This window comes from Sphaeramia orbicularis, chromosome 16, assembly GCF_902148855.1.
Source record: "Sphaeramia orbicularis chromosome 16, fSphaOr1.1, whole genome shotgun sequence".
NCBI lineage: Eukaryota > Metazoa > Chordata > Actinopteri > Kurtiformes > Apogonidae > Sphaeramia > Sphaeramia orbicularis.
Window position 1 is genome coordinate 25,278,044 of NC_043972.1, and position 17,841 is coordinate 25,295,884.

The 17,841-nt window shown below is 38.8% G+C and overlaps 1 protein-coding gene across 6 annotated transcripts in view; it reads right to left on the reverse strand.

The window, feature by feature from the left end:
- cobl (cordon-bleu WH2 repeat protein) overlaps nucleotides 1-17,841 on the reverse strand; it is a 75,435-nt gene that overhangs the window by 22,690 nt on the left and 34,904 nt on the right. For all 6 annotated transcript variants that reach the window (XM_030157582.1, XM_030157584.1, XM_030157583.1 and 3 more), the window contains one exon: nucleotides 11,380-11,562. In XM_030157582.1, the coding sequence (XP_030013442.1) occupies nucleotides 11,380-11,562 (183 nt within the window). The remainder of the gene's footprint in view (nucleotides 1-11,379; nucleotides 11,563-17,841) is intronic.

Below are 17,841 nucleotides of genomic sequence, written 5' to 3' on the forward strand. Positions count from 1 at the left end.
TGCCTTTCTGCTGAGTTGCTTAGACATTGATCAATTTAGGTGTGAAGTGATAGACTGGTGACAGCTCAGTAATTACCAATATGATTTATCCTCTTTCAGGCGTCGACGTCAAATAAATACAAGCATATAACTCTAGCATTCACTACATTCAAACTCTCATTTGCAAAGAATTTCAGGACATTGCAGTTCAAATAATGTTTGTGACATTAAAATGACATGCGTCCACAATTCTTAAAACGGGTTTAATCCACCTTTACAAAAGAACTCAGAAAACAGGTAAAATCATATTAGCTGGAACAAGGGGAACGTCAATGAAAGAATGAATGAATGAATGAATGAATGAATGTTCTTCATGGTCACTGACAGGGAAAAAACAAACACATTGAGGCTCAATGTAAGAGAGTGTTTTGGGAGAAAAGCTTGACGGATATGAGGATAGAGGAGGGATAGAGAAGGAAAAGTAAGAGGCTTTCATTCAACTTCTCTTCACTCTGAATCTGAATCTGAACAAAGAACATGCCCAGAGCTGCATGTAGTGTTGCAGCAGGACAAGAGAGATCAGGACACCTTGCCGTTCTACAGGCAGACTGGGTTCACACATGTGAACTCAGTGAACCCACTGCATGACATGCTATGGAAATACAAATGGCCCCCCAACTGGTTGTCTTTCTTTTTCTTGGTCTCCTGCTTTTCTCCCTCTCTGGCATTCATACATATATGAATACAGACATACCAGTGGATGTGGGCCAAAGTTGAAGCTGAAATGGATGACTGACTTGCCTATGAAGATGGATGTGTGTGTGGTGTGTGTGTGTGTATGCAACTGTGCAAGTATACTTGTGTGTGCGTTCCCTGCAGAGTGAAACATAAGACTGCAGCCAAGCCCTGCTATGAAAGGAAAGGAGTTGTGGCCTCAACACACATGCACAATTCTGTGTGACTGAACGAGCACACACAGGCTCGCATGCACACACAAACACTGCACACACAGGAGAAGGAACAGTATATCTCATATCTAAGGCTGAGCTGGGGTGTATGGATTAGGGGGTTGTTAAGGGTTGCAGGGTTAAGTGTGTGCTGCTCTCATGGGCTTATTGGCGCCATGACTAGGAACCCAGCATGTACTTAAGATTGTTAAACACTATAGCTAAGACTCTGTATTATACCACAATCAAGGTCACACCATACATTACTGTAAGCTGACATGGCAATATGGTTATTTACACTGTGTTTATGCCCCCAACTTTTTCAGTTTTCACCATTTTTCAACCTAACCATGTGCAGTAGACACTGGAAAGGATCTGGTTAAACTTCTGTCATGACATGATAAGTTACAACTAAGTAAATTAAACTTCGACTAACTCTAGCCCAGATGTCTATTTGTGGAACACAGGCGGTTGTTGGAGGGAGGTGGTCTCACTCTGATGATAATAATAGTACAGTAATGTTAGAAAACATAATCAACAAGTTACTGTAATGCCATTTGTTTGTTGTAATGATTAACCGAGGAAGGAAGGAAGGTATGTCAGCAGCAGATTATCTGAATTCCTTGTTTCCGTTTTATTGTGATTACAACTGCTATCTACTACTCTATCTTGCACTAACAAGTGCAAAATAAAGGACTTAATTACAGTGATCTGATGTGTTCCTGTTTTCTACAATGTTTTGTTTTCAGAGACAGACCTTCTCAAAACCAAGGCCTGAACTGAACGATGGCTGCAGGGTTCTAAGATCTCTCATGAAATACTGTAGCTTTAGGTACAAGTATTGGCCAAAGTTTAAAATATATCCAGAGCCACCCCAATAATCATGACCGGTCAGCACAGGTCAACACACCATCTGCACCGAGCATATCCCTTTCTTATTATTCAGTCCTAGCTCTTGTTAAGGATCAGTTGACAAACAACATAACATAATGTATGAAGAAATGGGTGCAGTGTATAGGGAATGTGCCTTTACACAAAGGCTTGCAGAAGGCCATGCCAGGACAGTCTGGCGTGCCCATTAAATTTTCCACATTATGGTTTGAGAGCCTGAGGGCCCCATGTTGAAGCATGTTGATCAGATAGGGCCACCCATGGAGGCTTCAACCTGGTGGCGTGACCATTCATCGGTTGTTTTGAAGGACTCTTGATGGGTGAGGGGCTTTGTAACAGGGCAACATTACAACGCTAATGTGGAATGTGAAATGGAGTATGTGTGTGTATGAGAGTGGGTTACAGTGTGAATATGTGTGCATGTCAGCATGCATGAGTACATCCATGCATACATGCGTGTGCACACATGTATGTGTATATATGTGCATGTCAGAGATAATAATAGTAACTGAATTGTCTCAACACTGTGAGAGCACCAAGGTCAAAAACATCCTAACAGTCCTGTGGTTGACAATTAGCGTGTGTTGGAGTTATTGTGTGTATAATAATGAACATGTTCATGTATGATGAAAGCATTTTATGTTAACAGTCTTAACAATGTGCCCAAAAAAGGGAGGGGTTATAGAGGCTAGCTAAGGATAAGGAGACGCATACATGACCCAGTTCCATTGTCATGTACTTTGTCCTACTAACCCACTGAAATTAAATGTTTTCCTCAACTTTTCCTTACATTTAAATACAATTTTGCTATTGGATCTGCAGTTAGAACTACCAACGTAGATGCAGAGTACTAAATGCAGAAGTTGTAGTAGTGAGTACTTTGTCTCTCATAAATAACACTGGATGCATATGTAGTAGGTGACTACTGTGACCATTTGACAAGTAAAATTACATTTGTGTTACGTGTTAAGTATAAAACACTGTGTTCAGTATTGAACAGATTATTATTTTTTTAATTACATTCCATTAAAAATGGTTGTGTCTAAAATTGCGTTCAGTCTTGATATTATATTTCTCACATTTCAAAAGATTAATCTACTGTACTCATTTGTTTGTCCCATCTGTCCTGGTTTCATACACAAAATGTTTTGACAGCTTCAAGTGTAAATAGATCCTGTCCTAGATAGGCAACGTGGCAGGGTGATGTGTCTCCCTATTCCTAGCCTCTACTCACACTTTGGCAATCTTTTAGGTCACTGCATAAGAATAGAAAGCTTACAGTTTATACCTACACTTCAGTTCACTCAACCAAGATCAAGCAGCTGTACAGTAGATGGCACAGGCTGTACTAACTCAATTTTAACATCATTAGTTGACGTGTATGGCAAAGGGGCTGGCTAAAGTCTGCAGAGGCTAAACAGTGAGTGAGAAGAGTAGAATATAGTAGAATATAAGAAAACAACATGTAAATATTTTATCATGTTACAGTTTAAGGCACTGCTAATGTTCAACCCATAATGATTAATATTTAGGGTATTTTGTACTTTTCTTCAATAGGAGACAGAGAAACCACAAAAGGAACAAAACAGAGAAAGTACATTAACAGGTTAATCCTAAAACGTTTTTAGATTAGATTAGAGATTAGATGAGACTTTATTGATCCCACAACGGGGAAATTCAGTGGTTCAGTGTTTTCGTTAAATTGTTCTTTTTTTACACCAATGATCACGGATTGTTAAGTGCTGACTTAGAATCTCTGAATGGAGATTCTAACAAGTTAACAAGCTGCCAATGACTCCCTCTGACTCCTTTGTGAAGCAGCTGTGCCATGGACACTTTCTTGCTACAGCCAGTGCTACTGTGTTTAATCTGTTGCAGCAGCTTTGAAGCAAGAAAGAGGAAGAACAATGAATTGAGAAGGGACTGGTTGTTTATTCTGGCAGTCGCAGCAGCCTCCTTTTTGATTCAGAAAACAATGTTTTATGCCTTTGAATATGGAAAGAGATACAGTACAGCCATGCAGCAATTCAGTAAACATCCTTTTTAACATTCTTCAAAAGTTCTATTTAAATGTAACACCAGGAACACCTAGGTTACCTTTCTTCTATCTGGTTTACACTGCTTTTCAAACACTTGCCCTCCCCTGTTTTGTTCTTGTTCTCTTACAGATTCTTATCTGACCAAGTCTAAAGCCTATCTAACCACATATACAACAGGGACTTAGAGGGATGAAGCCCTACGGCTGGCCTTCTTTATTTAAGCTGTTGGGTGGAGAATGTATTCATTGGGTGAAGCTGTGACCAGTTGACAAGTGTGTAAAAGACAAAACACAGGACGCACAGCAAAAAGAAATGATGCTGATATGAAGAGAGAAGAAAAGAAAATGCAGAAGGAAAAGCTAGATGGATAGAAAAGCAAAGAAAAAAAAAGCTTTTACAGGAAACCTAAAAAAACAAATGCAGGTCCAGCAACAACTTGTGTTTTATCTGCCTGACTGAACCAGAGCTGTGCATTAGGGCAGATTAAAGTTAGCTACCATTGTGGACAATTAAGTGACTGATGGATGGCTGTGAAAAACAAGCCTCCCTCTGCTGCCAACTCTCTGTTTTTGCAAAGTGACAGATCATCTGTAAGAAAAACGCCAGCTCAATCAATCAAGAAGCCACACACACACACACACACACACACACACACACACACACACACACACACACACACTGGTAGGAATGTAGTATGCACAAAGTAATTCAAGCAAAAAAAAAAAGAAAAAAAAAACAAAACAAAACTGTTCACAGTTTATTGTTTATCACACATGCACACATAAACTAACACTAACAAAATACAACAAACCACTGTCCTTCACAACAGAACAAACTGATTAAGACTTGATCAGCTGTCAGTTAACAACACTGGACCAGTTCTCTCTTGCAAATTAAAATTTCGTAAATGTTTTAACACAGAGAAAAATCTAAGGATTCACTTGTGTTAACAAACAGAAATGACATGACAGGATTTCTGGTCAAAAAAAAAAAAGCATGTAGAGTTTTGGTATAACTGGACATCACATTTTAACCCAACATTTTTTTGGTTTAGACACTTTCATTTCTTTTTGTACTGAGGCTAACAGAACTGATTTCAGATTTTACATGAATCACAGTCATGGTTCAGAAAAATGTCTTTGATTTCAGTAGAAGGACCCTCAGGTCATGACACTACAATGTAAACCAACATCTTTCCATTAACATCTTTCCTATCATGATTATGTGGGAACAAAATGCTTGCTCAACTTATCCAGTCTAAGATCTGTTTTTTTAATGAAAAAACAACTGTCTGGCTTATAGACAGCCTGTTTACTGCAGCTGATGTTATTACTTCTGCACCTATTCCTTTTTATTGCTCCACATCCTAAGCTGAACTTTTACCCTGTTGTGTTGTCTCCTGTAAGGTGAGGGTGGTGGGCATGCCAAGAAAGATTTCATGCTGCACTGCTCTTTCAGGCTACACCCAGGCGACAACACTTGTGGTATTTTTCTTTTGTGGATTCTAAAAGTTTCCCATCCATGCACATATCATTTCAAGAAATATCAGCATCCAGATGGAAATGGGAAAATTGGGTTAAAACGGTGTAATACGTATGCCACACCTATTTGTGGCGCTGTACAAAATACAGACAGACCCACAGGATACACTAAAATCACAACAAAATTTTCACAATTCACAAAAGTTTAATATTGGTTCGGCCTTTCGTCCATGTGACACCGGTGTTGTTGGTCCCCTAAAACGGTATTTTTTGAGAATGGGTCCCAGAGTGGAAAAATCTCACAATGTTGCTCTCACACTGCCGTGCAGATAGGTAAAACTAGTGATGGGCGATTTGTGAATGAATCATTCAAAAGAATTGATTTATTTAAGTGAAAAAGTTGAATGGATTCGTGAACGCAGCAGAATTGATTCAGTAGCACTTTGCTAATATTATTATCTATTCATCACATAAATTAGTCGGAATCAGTCATTAAGTCGGAGGTGGAAGTACTGTGACACACCGTGCAACACTCGTAGTCTCTGCAGCAAGATCTCTGATTGTACCAAGAGACGACTTGCCGGTGACAGACGGACCAAGCCAAGGTAGTGAACCACTGAATGAAAGAGTCGCTGACTTGTTCATGAATTGCTGACTTGCTGGATCGTTCATGAATCACTGAGTCTATTGAACCACTGAATGAGACTAGATAGCCCTACCATAAGAAGCCAGACAGCCAGACAGATAGATAGACAGATAGATAGATAGATAGATAGATAGATAGATAGATAGATAGATAGATAGATAGATAGATAGATAGATAGATAGATAGATAGATAGATAGATAGATAGATAGATAGATAGATAGATAGATAGATAGATAGATAGATAGATAGATAGATAAAAACTCAACGACCAGCAGAGATGCATAAACAGATAGTATATGCATCAGATACTTTTAAATCCACCACAGTGTCCTGCTAGAAGGGCGACCCGGACCCTGCATTCTTCTGGGATTTTAATGTATCCTGCGGCTCTGTCTGTGTTTGCATACAGTGCCACATATAGGTGTGGCATACATATTACACTGTTTTAGTCCAGTGTTCCCGTTTCCATCTGGATGCTGATATTTCTTGAAATGATACATGTATGGACGCGAAATTTTTAGAATCCGCAAAAGAAAAATACCACGAGCGTTGTCACCTGGATGTGGCCTGAGAAATGTGACCCCAAAGCCTGTACATTATTGATGCTGGACGTCCCAAATGCACACATCTGAAACCTTTATGGCCCAAATGTCTCCTTACTTTAATTGTGTCTCTCTATGACACTCCAATCACTGTTTGCCTCTTTTGATTTTTATCCTTTTGCTCCTTTTTTGTGTATGAGTTGCTCTGTCTCTCTATCTTTTAGTTTTTCTACACTCAACAACAACACAGATGTGCATAAATGCATTTACTCAAGAATCAGCCTCTGTTACTGAGCAGTGAAGCAGAGGACTCTGGATTTTTCTTTATCACAAGAGGCAAAGTAGACATGGCTTCCTTTCCAAACCACAATAACAGATTGCCTATCGCCTTTGGAGAAAAACCCAAAAAATAAGGTTGTGTTTCTCTGAACTCAATGTTCCAAAACATAATTCAGTTCTGCTCTCATGAAGGCACACACAGATTGTTGATTGTTATGCCGAAGAAACCAAACTGCAAACTTCTGACTCCATGAGAAAACAAATAATTCTCCATCTACAATCTAAAATGTCTTTTTGTCATCTGTTTACTGTCCTTACTCTTCCCTTCTTTCTTGTACTCATATAAAGCTGTCTCCACCTCTATGCCCCAGAATGAATAACCATTAATATGCACTTACTATAACAGACAAATCCAATCTTCTCAGTTTTTTAGATATTACAATTTCAATGAACCTATGGGCTTTGAGCTTTGGGTCATGACCGAAAGGACAAGATCCCAGATACAAGCAGTCAAAATGAGTTTCCTCTGTAGGGTGGCTGGGCACACCCTTGAAGAGAGGGTGAGGAGCTCAGTCACCAGGGAGGAGCTCGGAGTAGAGCCGCTGCTCCTCCACAACGAGAGGGGCCAGCTGAGGTGGTTCGGGCATCTGTTTCAGATGCCTTCTGGACGCCTCCCTGGGGAGGTGTTCTGGCATGTCCCACTGGGAGGAGGCCTCAGGGAAGACCTAGGACACACTGTAGAGACGATGTCTCTCAGCTGGCCTGGGAACGCCTCGGGATCCCCCCGGAAGAGGTAGTCTGGGCATCCCTGCCTAGACTGTTGCCTCTACAACCCGGCCCTAGATAAGTGGTAGAAAATGGATGGATGGATGGATGGAACTTTGGTGCCAACATCCTTAGATCAGTCCATGTTTCGTAAAATCGACTTCAGTAATTTACTGACTTCTATATCAATTACAATAGATGTCACTAAGTTCATACATACAGGATTTCCTTCACCTTGTTACGGAAAAAAATTAAAAGCTTTTCCGTGACTTAATGGGCTGATGACATAATTTCCAAGGTCCTCCACAATCTTTAACTACATGAACAAAAGACTTTGGTTAACGTAAGAAGAATTTAACAGATTTTTTCATTATCAGAACTTTCAGTTGTTTTAATATAGTTCAGATGCTAAACAGAATAATGGGCAGCCACACTGACTTAGCACTAAAGATAAAGTCTGGTGCTGACTTTTGAGAATAAAGGAAAACTGAAATGCACAATTTAAATGGTTTTATGTGCTTTGCTCCACAGCGCAGCTTTGCTGCAGTATGATGCGACAATTGTGCAAACAACTAACATTCAACCATTATTGTTTGAACAACAGATCAACACCATACATAAGGATAGTGTATGACTGCTAACAATACAAGTACAAGTCATTCTGATCTGTAAAACATATCTGAGATCAGCCATTACCAACCACTGATAATCTGCTTTGGAACAGAATAGACTGGAAACTAAAACATACCACATTGCACAGTAATAACAGCAGATAGGTTGAGTATATGTACATTCAACATATTGAGGTTATGATGGCGAACCTTTAACACCAGCATTTGAATATAAGGGTGATGGTACAAGTAATAAAGCATATGCTGCATAACACAAGGTCCACTGTAAAATGATTATTTATGATTACAGTCACCTTGTCAGTTTACCTCAATGGGTAGCCCTGAGTCTGACCAGTGTTTTCACAGTCAGCTACAAAGAGATTCTGACTAAACTAACTTTGTCTGTGATGATAATCCAACTATGTTCTTTCTAAAACTCCAAAGACCCCCCCATTAGCGATTTCTGTCTCTAAAGTCTATCTAAAGGATCCAGCTTTGTTATAACAATCTCATCATCCATATAGCTTATATATTGATGTCATGGTTCATTACTATGTCCGGTAAGTCACAGTTTGATGACCACCTAAGCTTATTCAGCGCAGGGGGAGGTCTGTAATGAGGACAGTCATCACAGAAAGCTGTCCTCAGATGACATGGAGTCATGCGCCTAATCCTTCTCACTCTCAAACACACACGTTCCCATACCGTAAGTACAAACACTATGTGCATAAGGTGGAGTTTACTGTCATAAAAAGGTATGAGTCAGCAAATCCAACAAACACCATCACAGCTCATTTATGTTCTGCCAGGCAACATGGCCCATTTCCAGTCTGTCCCTTGTGGACAGAACTATATTTTGTACTTCGACAAATAACGAGTATCGCGTGACAGCTGTTTGCACTGGGGCTTCAACATTTTAATGATGATCTGCTCCTCTACTGACAAGCAAAGTGTGCCAGTTATTTTTTTTTTCTAATGTAGCTTAATACTGCCTAAAGCAACAATGCCAAGTTTCATGTAAAAGTGCAACTGGATTGTAGTTGTGATCTAATTTCATTTGACATGTACAATTGTTCCACAGATCTAAGTACCCAATAACCCTGAGAAAATGATACGATCTGGCTGCTTTGACATCCTTCAAAGTCATGAAAGTAAATCCTTTTTAATTACATTCACACTACAAACACAGGCAGAGCATGCTACTGATCTCTGAACACTTCATACCTCAACACCTGCTATGTCAACGGCCTATCGGATGAATACAAAAACCCTCCTTATCATTTAAATTTTCAAACCACATGCTGACCACCTACAGGTCTGAAAAAGAACATACATACTCTAAACAGCTGAATCACTGGTAAACCAGCTCATCACATCAGTGGAATACTCCTAGAGTCTGTGTTTATCAGGCCAAGCTGTAAAGCGGAGATGAAATTTGAGAAGGCTCCTGCACCACAGTATGACCTTGCAATGTGTGGAGTGGACATGCATAAATATACATGAGACTTTGTGTCCAGACAGGGTAACAGTTCAGAGAAGGCATAAGCGCGAGATGGAGAAATCTAATATTAGACCAGTCATCAAGTCCTCAGATGGCCTTCCCAGCTTCTGTTCAGCGTCGCTGCCCTTGTGACTCCCAACACTGTCTGAGTTTTCCAGCCCTGGTGTCTGCCACAGCTCTTCATCTAACAGATGGACCTAAATTACTGTGTAATACAATCTGCAATACTAAAGTAATTACACCAGCTGTAAGACACTGTGTAATAGGGCCACAATAGAAGAAAAAACTTAGTTAACTGTGATTAAGTTACAACGGACACAGATTTTGACTGAGCACTAGTGGCTCCTACGTAAGTACTAAACATGACCTGCTAAGACTTGAAATTGTGGAGTGGTGTTTAGTTCAGCTGACCTTACATAGATACATAATTCAGTAACAACAACAGTGAACTTCACATCCCACAAGAGTTCTCTGAAATGTTTTCTACTCTTCTATCCTCAGTTCACGTTAGTTAATTAAGCAGGAGCATTCACTACTTCAAATAAACAAAACCTATTATCAGAGGGAGAAAAAAAAGGATGTCAGTTGCTAAACAACATTTCCCAGCATGCCGTCATAACACTATAATGAGACTGTGGGGAGCTGTTTCACTAATGTAGACAATACAGGTCACTGTGACCTTGAGTTACTGAATCTTTGGCCAAAACACGCAAAGGGAAGACTGTGTCAAACAGACATTGTGGCTTTTTCCACCATTTCTGTCCAATAAAGCTCAGGCATTGAAATATTTCACACAAGTCATGACCTTATTTGAAGCTAATACGTAACATTTCTGGCATAAAATCTACAAATACTTAGGCCAATATTATATAATATGTTGACTTGTGTAGTCACTTCATATCAAATGTTCCCAACAATGTTCAAATTCAGCACAATCTGTAATTTGATTCCACGTAACAGTCACTTTCCAGTTACTGTCAGTAGTATCATAACCTAATGTTACCTAATGTTACCTCTGCACTGTTTATGCAATATGCAAACATACTGTGAATAAAACAATTGAAAATGATTGATTGCCAGTATGATTTTTGCCCTAGTCAAATAGTGTTTCATCAGCAATTGTGGTAAAAAAACGACAATTCCCATGATCCAACACTACTTTACACGATCATCTACTATAGATTTTATTATAGGTTTAAGTGAGAGACCCCATATGAGTGGGTGTTTAAGCACATCCCAATGTTTCTGTACATCTTTAATAGTACCTGTATGTACAGTCACGGAAAAAGTTATTAGACCATCAAAAGTCATCAAAAACAATGGCTATGCAATCAAGTACTAACTCCTGTGTGTATCATGTGACTAAAACAGACAGAAAAGAAAACACGGAATGCCTAAAAGCACTGTTTTGTTGGTACAATGCCATACATATTGATGTAAGAACTTAAATGATTTTGGTTACTTTTAAGAAAACATGGAAAATGGATAGATATCAGCTCTGAAATTAAATTCTTAAGAGCTATTTTTGTTATTATTATTATATTTGTCCAAACAAATGTACCTTTAGTTGTACCAGGCATTAAAATGAACAAGAAATTGAAGAAAACAAGGGTGGTCTAATAATTTTTTCTGCAAATGTATATTTCCGTGTGTGAGATGACGAGACAGTTTTCAGCACAGCCCTTTTATGGCCTTACCTGATAGCTCTCAAAGCCGGCATTTCCCATGGTGGATGTCAGGGCTGCTGGTGGTGCCGGGGCCCTCCTCTTCTTAGTTTCTGCTTTGGGAGACATTCTGGAGATGTTCATGGCTGACTGTGACTGGCCCAGAGTGTTGGGTCGCTCTTCTACACTTGGGACCCCGGACGCCGTTGACAGGGCCTGCAAATAACATCAAAATAAAATAGGTTAGTTGAGACAAATAAGTTGCATATGTGTAACAAAAGTGCATAACAACTCATAAGAAGTATTGAGCTTCTAATATGCTCTTCATTAGACTGCTTTAAAGATAAAGTTAAAGATAAGAGCACTCACAAGTATACAAATCAAAACAGCACAATCCTCTTTTAATCATGTTTTGAAACAGTTTGTCTCTTTCTTTTCAATACTGTGTTCACTAGTTGAATGCAAAGATGAATTTTTAAAAATAAGCTTGAGTCCTTCAGGAGAAATGTATTTCTTAAGTGCATACATAAATCTCAAGATTTCACATTCCAAATCAAAGTACAAATGATCACAGAGGGAAATCCTTCTGTTTAGTAGAACAAAAAGTACAAATTCTTTACATTAAAAGCTTGCAAAAGTGCCATTTACATTCACTGCACACATTTCAAAAAGGTAAAGTCTATTGTACAGTCACAACAATTATCAAAACATGCATTTGATCAACTTGAAAGTGCAACCACATTTTCAAAGGGTGGCTGCTCCTGACTAAAGCACAGCACAAAAATGGTTTTCAATATCTGATCAAAGAAAACCTAAAGTGTTCCTGAAAATCTAAACCTCAGCTTGGTACGGAGCCTTAGTACAACAATAGGACCGAATCATGCCTCTCACCCCCATGCTCTAAGAAAAAAAAGTGTTTAAAAGCAGATTAATTGATGCGTTCAGACAATGCCACGATACAGCATGAAGGCAGCGCAAGAAAGAACACTGAGTCCAGGTCATTAGAATTAATTGGATCCAAGGTTAGAACATCTCACAGTGGGAAAAGATTGAAAAAAGAACATAAAAACTTAAGTAACACATTCTTCTAGATGTAATCATGTATTTCTTTTTTAACATTTGGAAAAAACATGCAAATACATTTGACTAATAGTTGCCAAAAAGGAAATTATTGAGGAAATTGGGGTGATTTCATTACTGTGATGAAAGTGAGACCAGCACAGCAAACTACACTTTAAGCAGAACAAAATGAAAATACTATAAAAGTGTTATGAAAGTCAGTTTCACAGCTGTCTGATTGACACGGTTAAATCGGGTAAGGTGGGGCTACGGGTAAATGTTTATATGTTTAAAAGACTGGAAAAGTTGGAAGTCAGGGAGTGTTAGGATTTCCATGTGGAAACTTTAGAAATATGCATGTTCTAACCTAACCAAAAATAAAATGTTCAAAGTGGAAACTTCTCATGAACTCCATCTGACTTCTCCGCCTGCTGTCTTCTACGTGTTCCTTCGGGTAAACAATCTGAAATCTGTCAGTCTGACAGATCCGGCAACAGAAAAAAAAGACGTACAAACCATTTTCTGAACATATCTCAGGTACTGTTTAGAGGGTACTCAAAAGTACAGTGTGTAACCTCAAATTAACCTATTGAACTCTTAAAAAAAGGATCCCTGTACCGATTATACATTTGACCAGGACACAGATTAATAAATACATCAGCATAGAACAGCAGGGAGGGAAATCCTGCTGCATCCACTTCAAATACAGTATTATTTGATCGCACTGAAATAAAAGAAATTATACTTTTTCTTCAGACTTTATAAAGGACATTAATGTTTTCCCAAGTTGATTAACCCTTAGGGGTCCACGGTCTGTGCTTGAATCACATGATATTTTCAACATGTCGTAGCATCGGAAGTCGGTCACATAGACCACTGGGGACAACTGCATTCGAAAGTGTGGACTTGAAACACTCTCCCACTTTTATTTTATGTTGATAGAGCAAATACAACTGGAGAAATGACATCCTGAAACTGGAGCATACAAACATGAATAAAAGTATGAAAATGAGGTGGGGGGGCGGTGTTATATTTCTGACCATATCGTCGTCATTTTTTTGTCCTTTTTCAAAACGGAACAAACTAGCTAAATCTGCAGATTCTAATCCACAGACTACATTAGCATTACAGGTAAGGGTGAGGATGACCCCCACCTGAACCAAATGCGGAAACCGGGAGGACCGGGGAGGGGTGAGAAAACCGGAGAAAACACCTATGTAGAGATATGCTTTCATGTCAAATATTTGAGAACAGTTTTAGTTTATTACAATTTTAATTTTATATACCTAATATCTGGAACCAAAATTTACTTTTAAAGTCTTTGAAAAGGTTTGTTAAGCATCTTGGTGTTATTTATGCAATAAATTACATACATTTTTTCAAATCAAATTTTATATTTTTTGTGTTTTTTGGCCTTTTGTATTGATATAGCAGGGATTAAAGCAAAAATTTTTCATCTGACTGAAAATTTTCTTCTGGTCAAAATCATTGGCCACTATTAAAAATGATGCAATACAATACTACTATAGCATACAAGTTTATATAGTCAAATTTGGCAATACTGTAAAACACACTGAATGGGAGAGTGTACAGGTGTAGAAGATTAGTAACATGGATAGAAAAAATGTCATGAGTGGTATTGGTGGGGGGTCTGGGGGTCCTCCCCCAGAAAATTTTTAAAGCTTCAGGTCAGTTTTGGTGCTCTCTGGTTAATTTTAAAGGGTATGAAAACCTTTGAAGCAAGTGAAAATAATAACTAGAGGAAAACCTTACTGCAAAAAATGAGTGAGGCTGCTTCATTTTTTTGCACCATAATCTAATTGGAGTTCCATCGTCTCCCTTCTCATCAAGCCACGCCCACCTCCATCTATTTTTCACGCATCTCTCAATAGTTACCACTTCAGCACCTTCCTCTACAAACGTGTCCATGATGTCGTATATGCTAGCCAAAATAATCTGTACGTCGTCAAACTTGCGTCCACAACCCCCCTCCTGCCAATATCATGTTCTGTTTTGATTGGAAGAAATTACGTCAACTGAAACAGAAATTATATTCCGTTACAGATACTCTCTGAGGGTATTTAAAATACAGTGGCTTTGCAAATACCAAGGGTGTTACTCATTCATTCAATTTTATCTTCGTACTGTACCACACAGATAGAAATAAGATGCTAAACGGGTCAAAATAAAGCACTTATGCAGTCGGGTGCGTAACCGCGTAAGGCCGCGGCGCGCACAGCCGCACGCACGGGAAGGGCACATACACACAAACACAAACACACACACTAGTCATATACCGGCAAGAGGAGATAAGCTATGAACCCAAACATGAAGGTCCATGTAGATCAGTTCTGTCTTCTTCCCTTTTCGCTGTGGTTCTTTCATAATGAAAGCTACTTGTTAGCACTAAACTAAAGTTAGCGTCTGGAGGCTGAACTTCGGTAAAGCTGAACTTGTCCATGTGTTTCTGAGGCACAGAATGAGCAGCGTTTCCTTCCAAAGAGAAATAGTCATCAATCTCTCCTCCTGACATAAAAATAAAGAAGTCATCTTATTATCATCACTGTTAAACCTATCAGCCCCCTGTGCGTGGCGTGCCTGTGTTAAACACCTGCAGATTCAGGACAGCAGACCCAGGACAGGATCGTGGTGCCGACTGGACTCCGCAAAACACGTTGGGAAGTTACTTCAATATGACTTTTTCCCCCTCAATTTTTCCATTTGACGGAAATCCGTCGTGGTGACGGAGAACTTTAATCCCTGTGATATAGTAGGTTAAAGTGAAAAAAATAATAAGCAGATGATATAGATGAAGTTGTGCCGAAAAAAAAGATACCAAACATGGGTATAATAAACATTTTTTTAAAATAGTATATAAAGGCAAAATCAATAGTACTCAAAAACAGCCAAAATAGGCTCAGACTCCTAAGGGTTAAATGTACTTCATAATAATTTATAGAAGATGCTGAGCTGAGGTGTGTCACAATGTCAGTTTATGAGGAATGCTTACCATCTGCACATGACTTAACACTCTCCTTATTTTATGTTAATGATATTTAACTAAAATGATCTATAATATTGGCCTGATTAATAACTATGAGTTGTGGTGGAGATTGGAAATCTTTGACGAATTGTAATGCACCCAAGTTGTTGTGCTCCTATAACTGCATTGACTTGCTGCAGTTCAGAGATTGAAGCTGTTCAGCAAGTTGAAACTTCTGCTTTAAAATAAAAGGACATTTTCCTTATTGTTTTTCAGGTTGCTTTGGAATCAGCACTGCGCTATAACATGATGCTTTCCAGCCATGTTGGTGTTTCAAGCCCACACACCACACACACAGACACAGTAGTTTGGCCCCTAATGAACAATTAGAGATAAGAGGCTGGGCTTTTAGTGATAATGTAGCCAAGGTAGGGTAATCTGATACCTTCATGCTGATAACGCTGTGTCTATATGTGTGTGTGTGTGTGTTTGCCTGTGTGCATAAATGCATGTGTGTGGTCCGATAACACATTGTGGCTGAAACACAATCATAGCAGTGAGAAAAAGCCCAGAATGAAAGCCCACTGGAGAGAGCAATACAGCCAAAAAAAATGAATATGAATAAATGTCAAAGAGCTCTGCAGTCTTAAATAAATGTCTGATTAAAATAAGTGGGCAAGGCCAATGGATGAAGACAGAGAATGCGCAGCACAAAGCCACTTCAGAGCTGGAAGACTATTATGACAGCAGTGACATTATAAGGGTGGATTTGATATTGGCCAGGCAGATGGTTGATGTTGTAGTAAAGTCAGAGAACAAAGAGGCAGAAGGGTGGGGATGTCGTGCCAAAAGCCTCGAGGCTGGCGGGCAGTGAAGTGAGCTGGCCAGTGTTTTTCAAGCTAATACAATCAAACACCATATTGATCTGAGGTGAGCCACAGATGGGTGCTGCTGCACAGAGGTTCATGGCTCCAAAATCCAATTAATATGATTGAGTTATGGACATAGCAGGTAGAGAGCTGCTTAATGCAGCGCCTAAATGTCTGGTAAAACACAGACGTACTGTACAAGCACGTTCACGGGAGAAATTACAGATTTGTGATCATGACAACAGGCAGAGGGCTGTATTTTTACGCTTTATTAATCATTACATGTCTCAGAGCCAAATTTTCAACTTCCTTTTGGACGGTAACTGCAGCATGAAAGCTCAATCTCATTCATTTGTACCAAAGGAAACAGAGTCATGGAATTAAAGCAAAAGCTAACAGTTGCTGCCATCTAGAGGACATCATGAAGAATTACCATAACTTGACAGTTATTTGTAGATCATCATCAGGGTCATATTATATAGGGAGCCCAGTTTTTAAAGCTACACACTGCAAAAATCTAAATCTTACCAAGTGTATTTTTCTCAATTCAAGTCAAATTATCTCATTACACTTAAAATAAGACATAATCACCTAAAGAGTACCTTTTCAGTGATAAGAAGTGATTTTTAGACAATAGATCTGGAAAATCTTATTTCAAAAAATCTTACCAAGATCATTTTCACTTGTTCCATTGGCAGATTTTTTTGTTTGAATTAAGCAAAAAAATCTTGAATTAAGCAAAAAAATCTGCCAATGGAACAAGTGAAAATTATCTTGATAAGATTTCTTGAAATAAGATTTTCAAGATCTATTGTCTACAAATCAGTTCTTATATCTCACTTAAAAGTTCCTCTTTAGGTGATTATGTCTTATTTTAAGTGTGATGAGATATTTTGACAAGAAATGAGGAAAAATACACTTGGTAAGATTTTGATTTTTGTAGTGCAAGATATCATGCATTATTGAGACTTACATGACCAACTATTATTTTCAATCCATTCACTGATAATTTAGCTGTCTCTACTTTAAAACAAATAGTAGTTGTTTAAAACATAGACACTATGAATATAATTAGTGGACAGAGGAACCCGGATATCATCTGTTGGTTTCTGAACTGCTGTTTGAAGCCAGTAGTTAGTGCATTGGTCATTGCCCTGTTGGTGTTTTGGAGCTATAAGTGACTATTCAGGTTTTGCACATACGTCACATGATCACGTGGTTTTCTGTTTATGACGCCATATTGGTAGGCAAGCTTTCCTTGGATCATACAATTGCCCATTGTTGGTGATATTTATTTTTCTCCTGTGTAGATCTATAATAACATAAAGCTTTAAGCAGTGCGATCACGGTAACCACATGTGTTGCGGTTGGTTGCAATAGATGAGTTTCATGTGATGTATGCATACATTAAGTCTTGGAGGAGGAAGTCACGCCGAGTTCGTAGCGTGTTAAACGATGGACCTGCTAAACTCCTGTGTGCCGTTTATTCCTTAGCTTTCACCAATTATAAGTTAGGCATAAAGACCACTGGGTTCCATTGGTGGCAGCGGTGGTTCTGTTCTGCCGACCGCTGTTTAAAGTTAT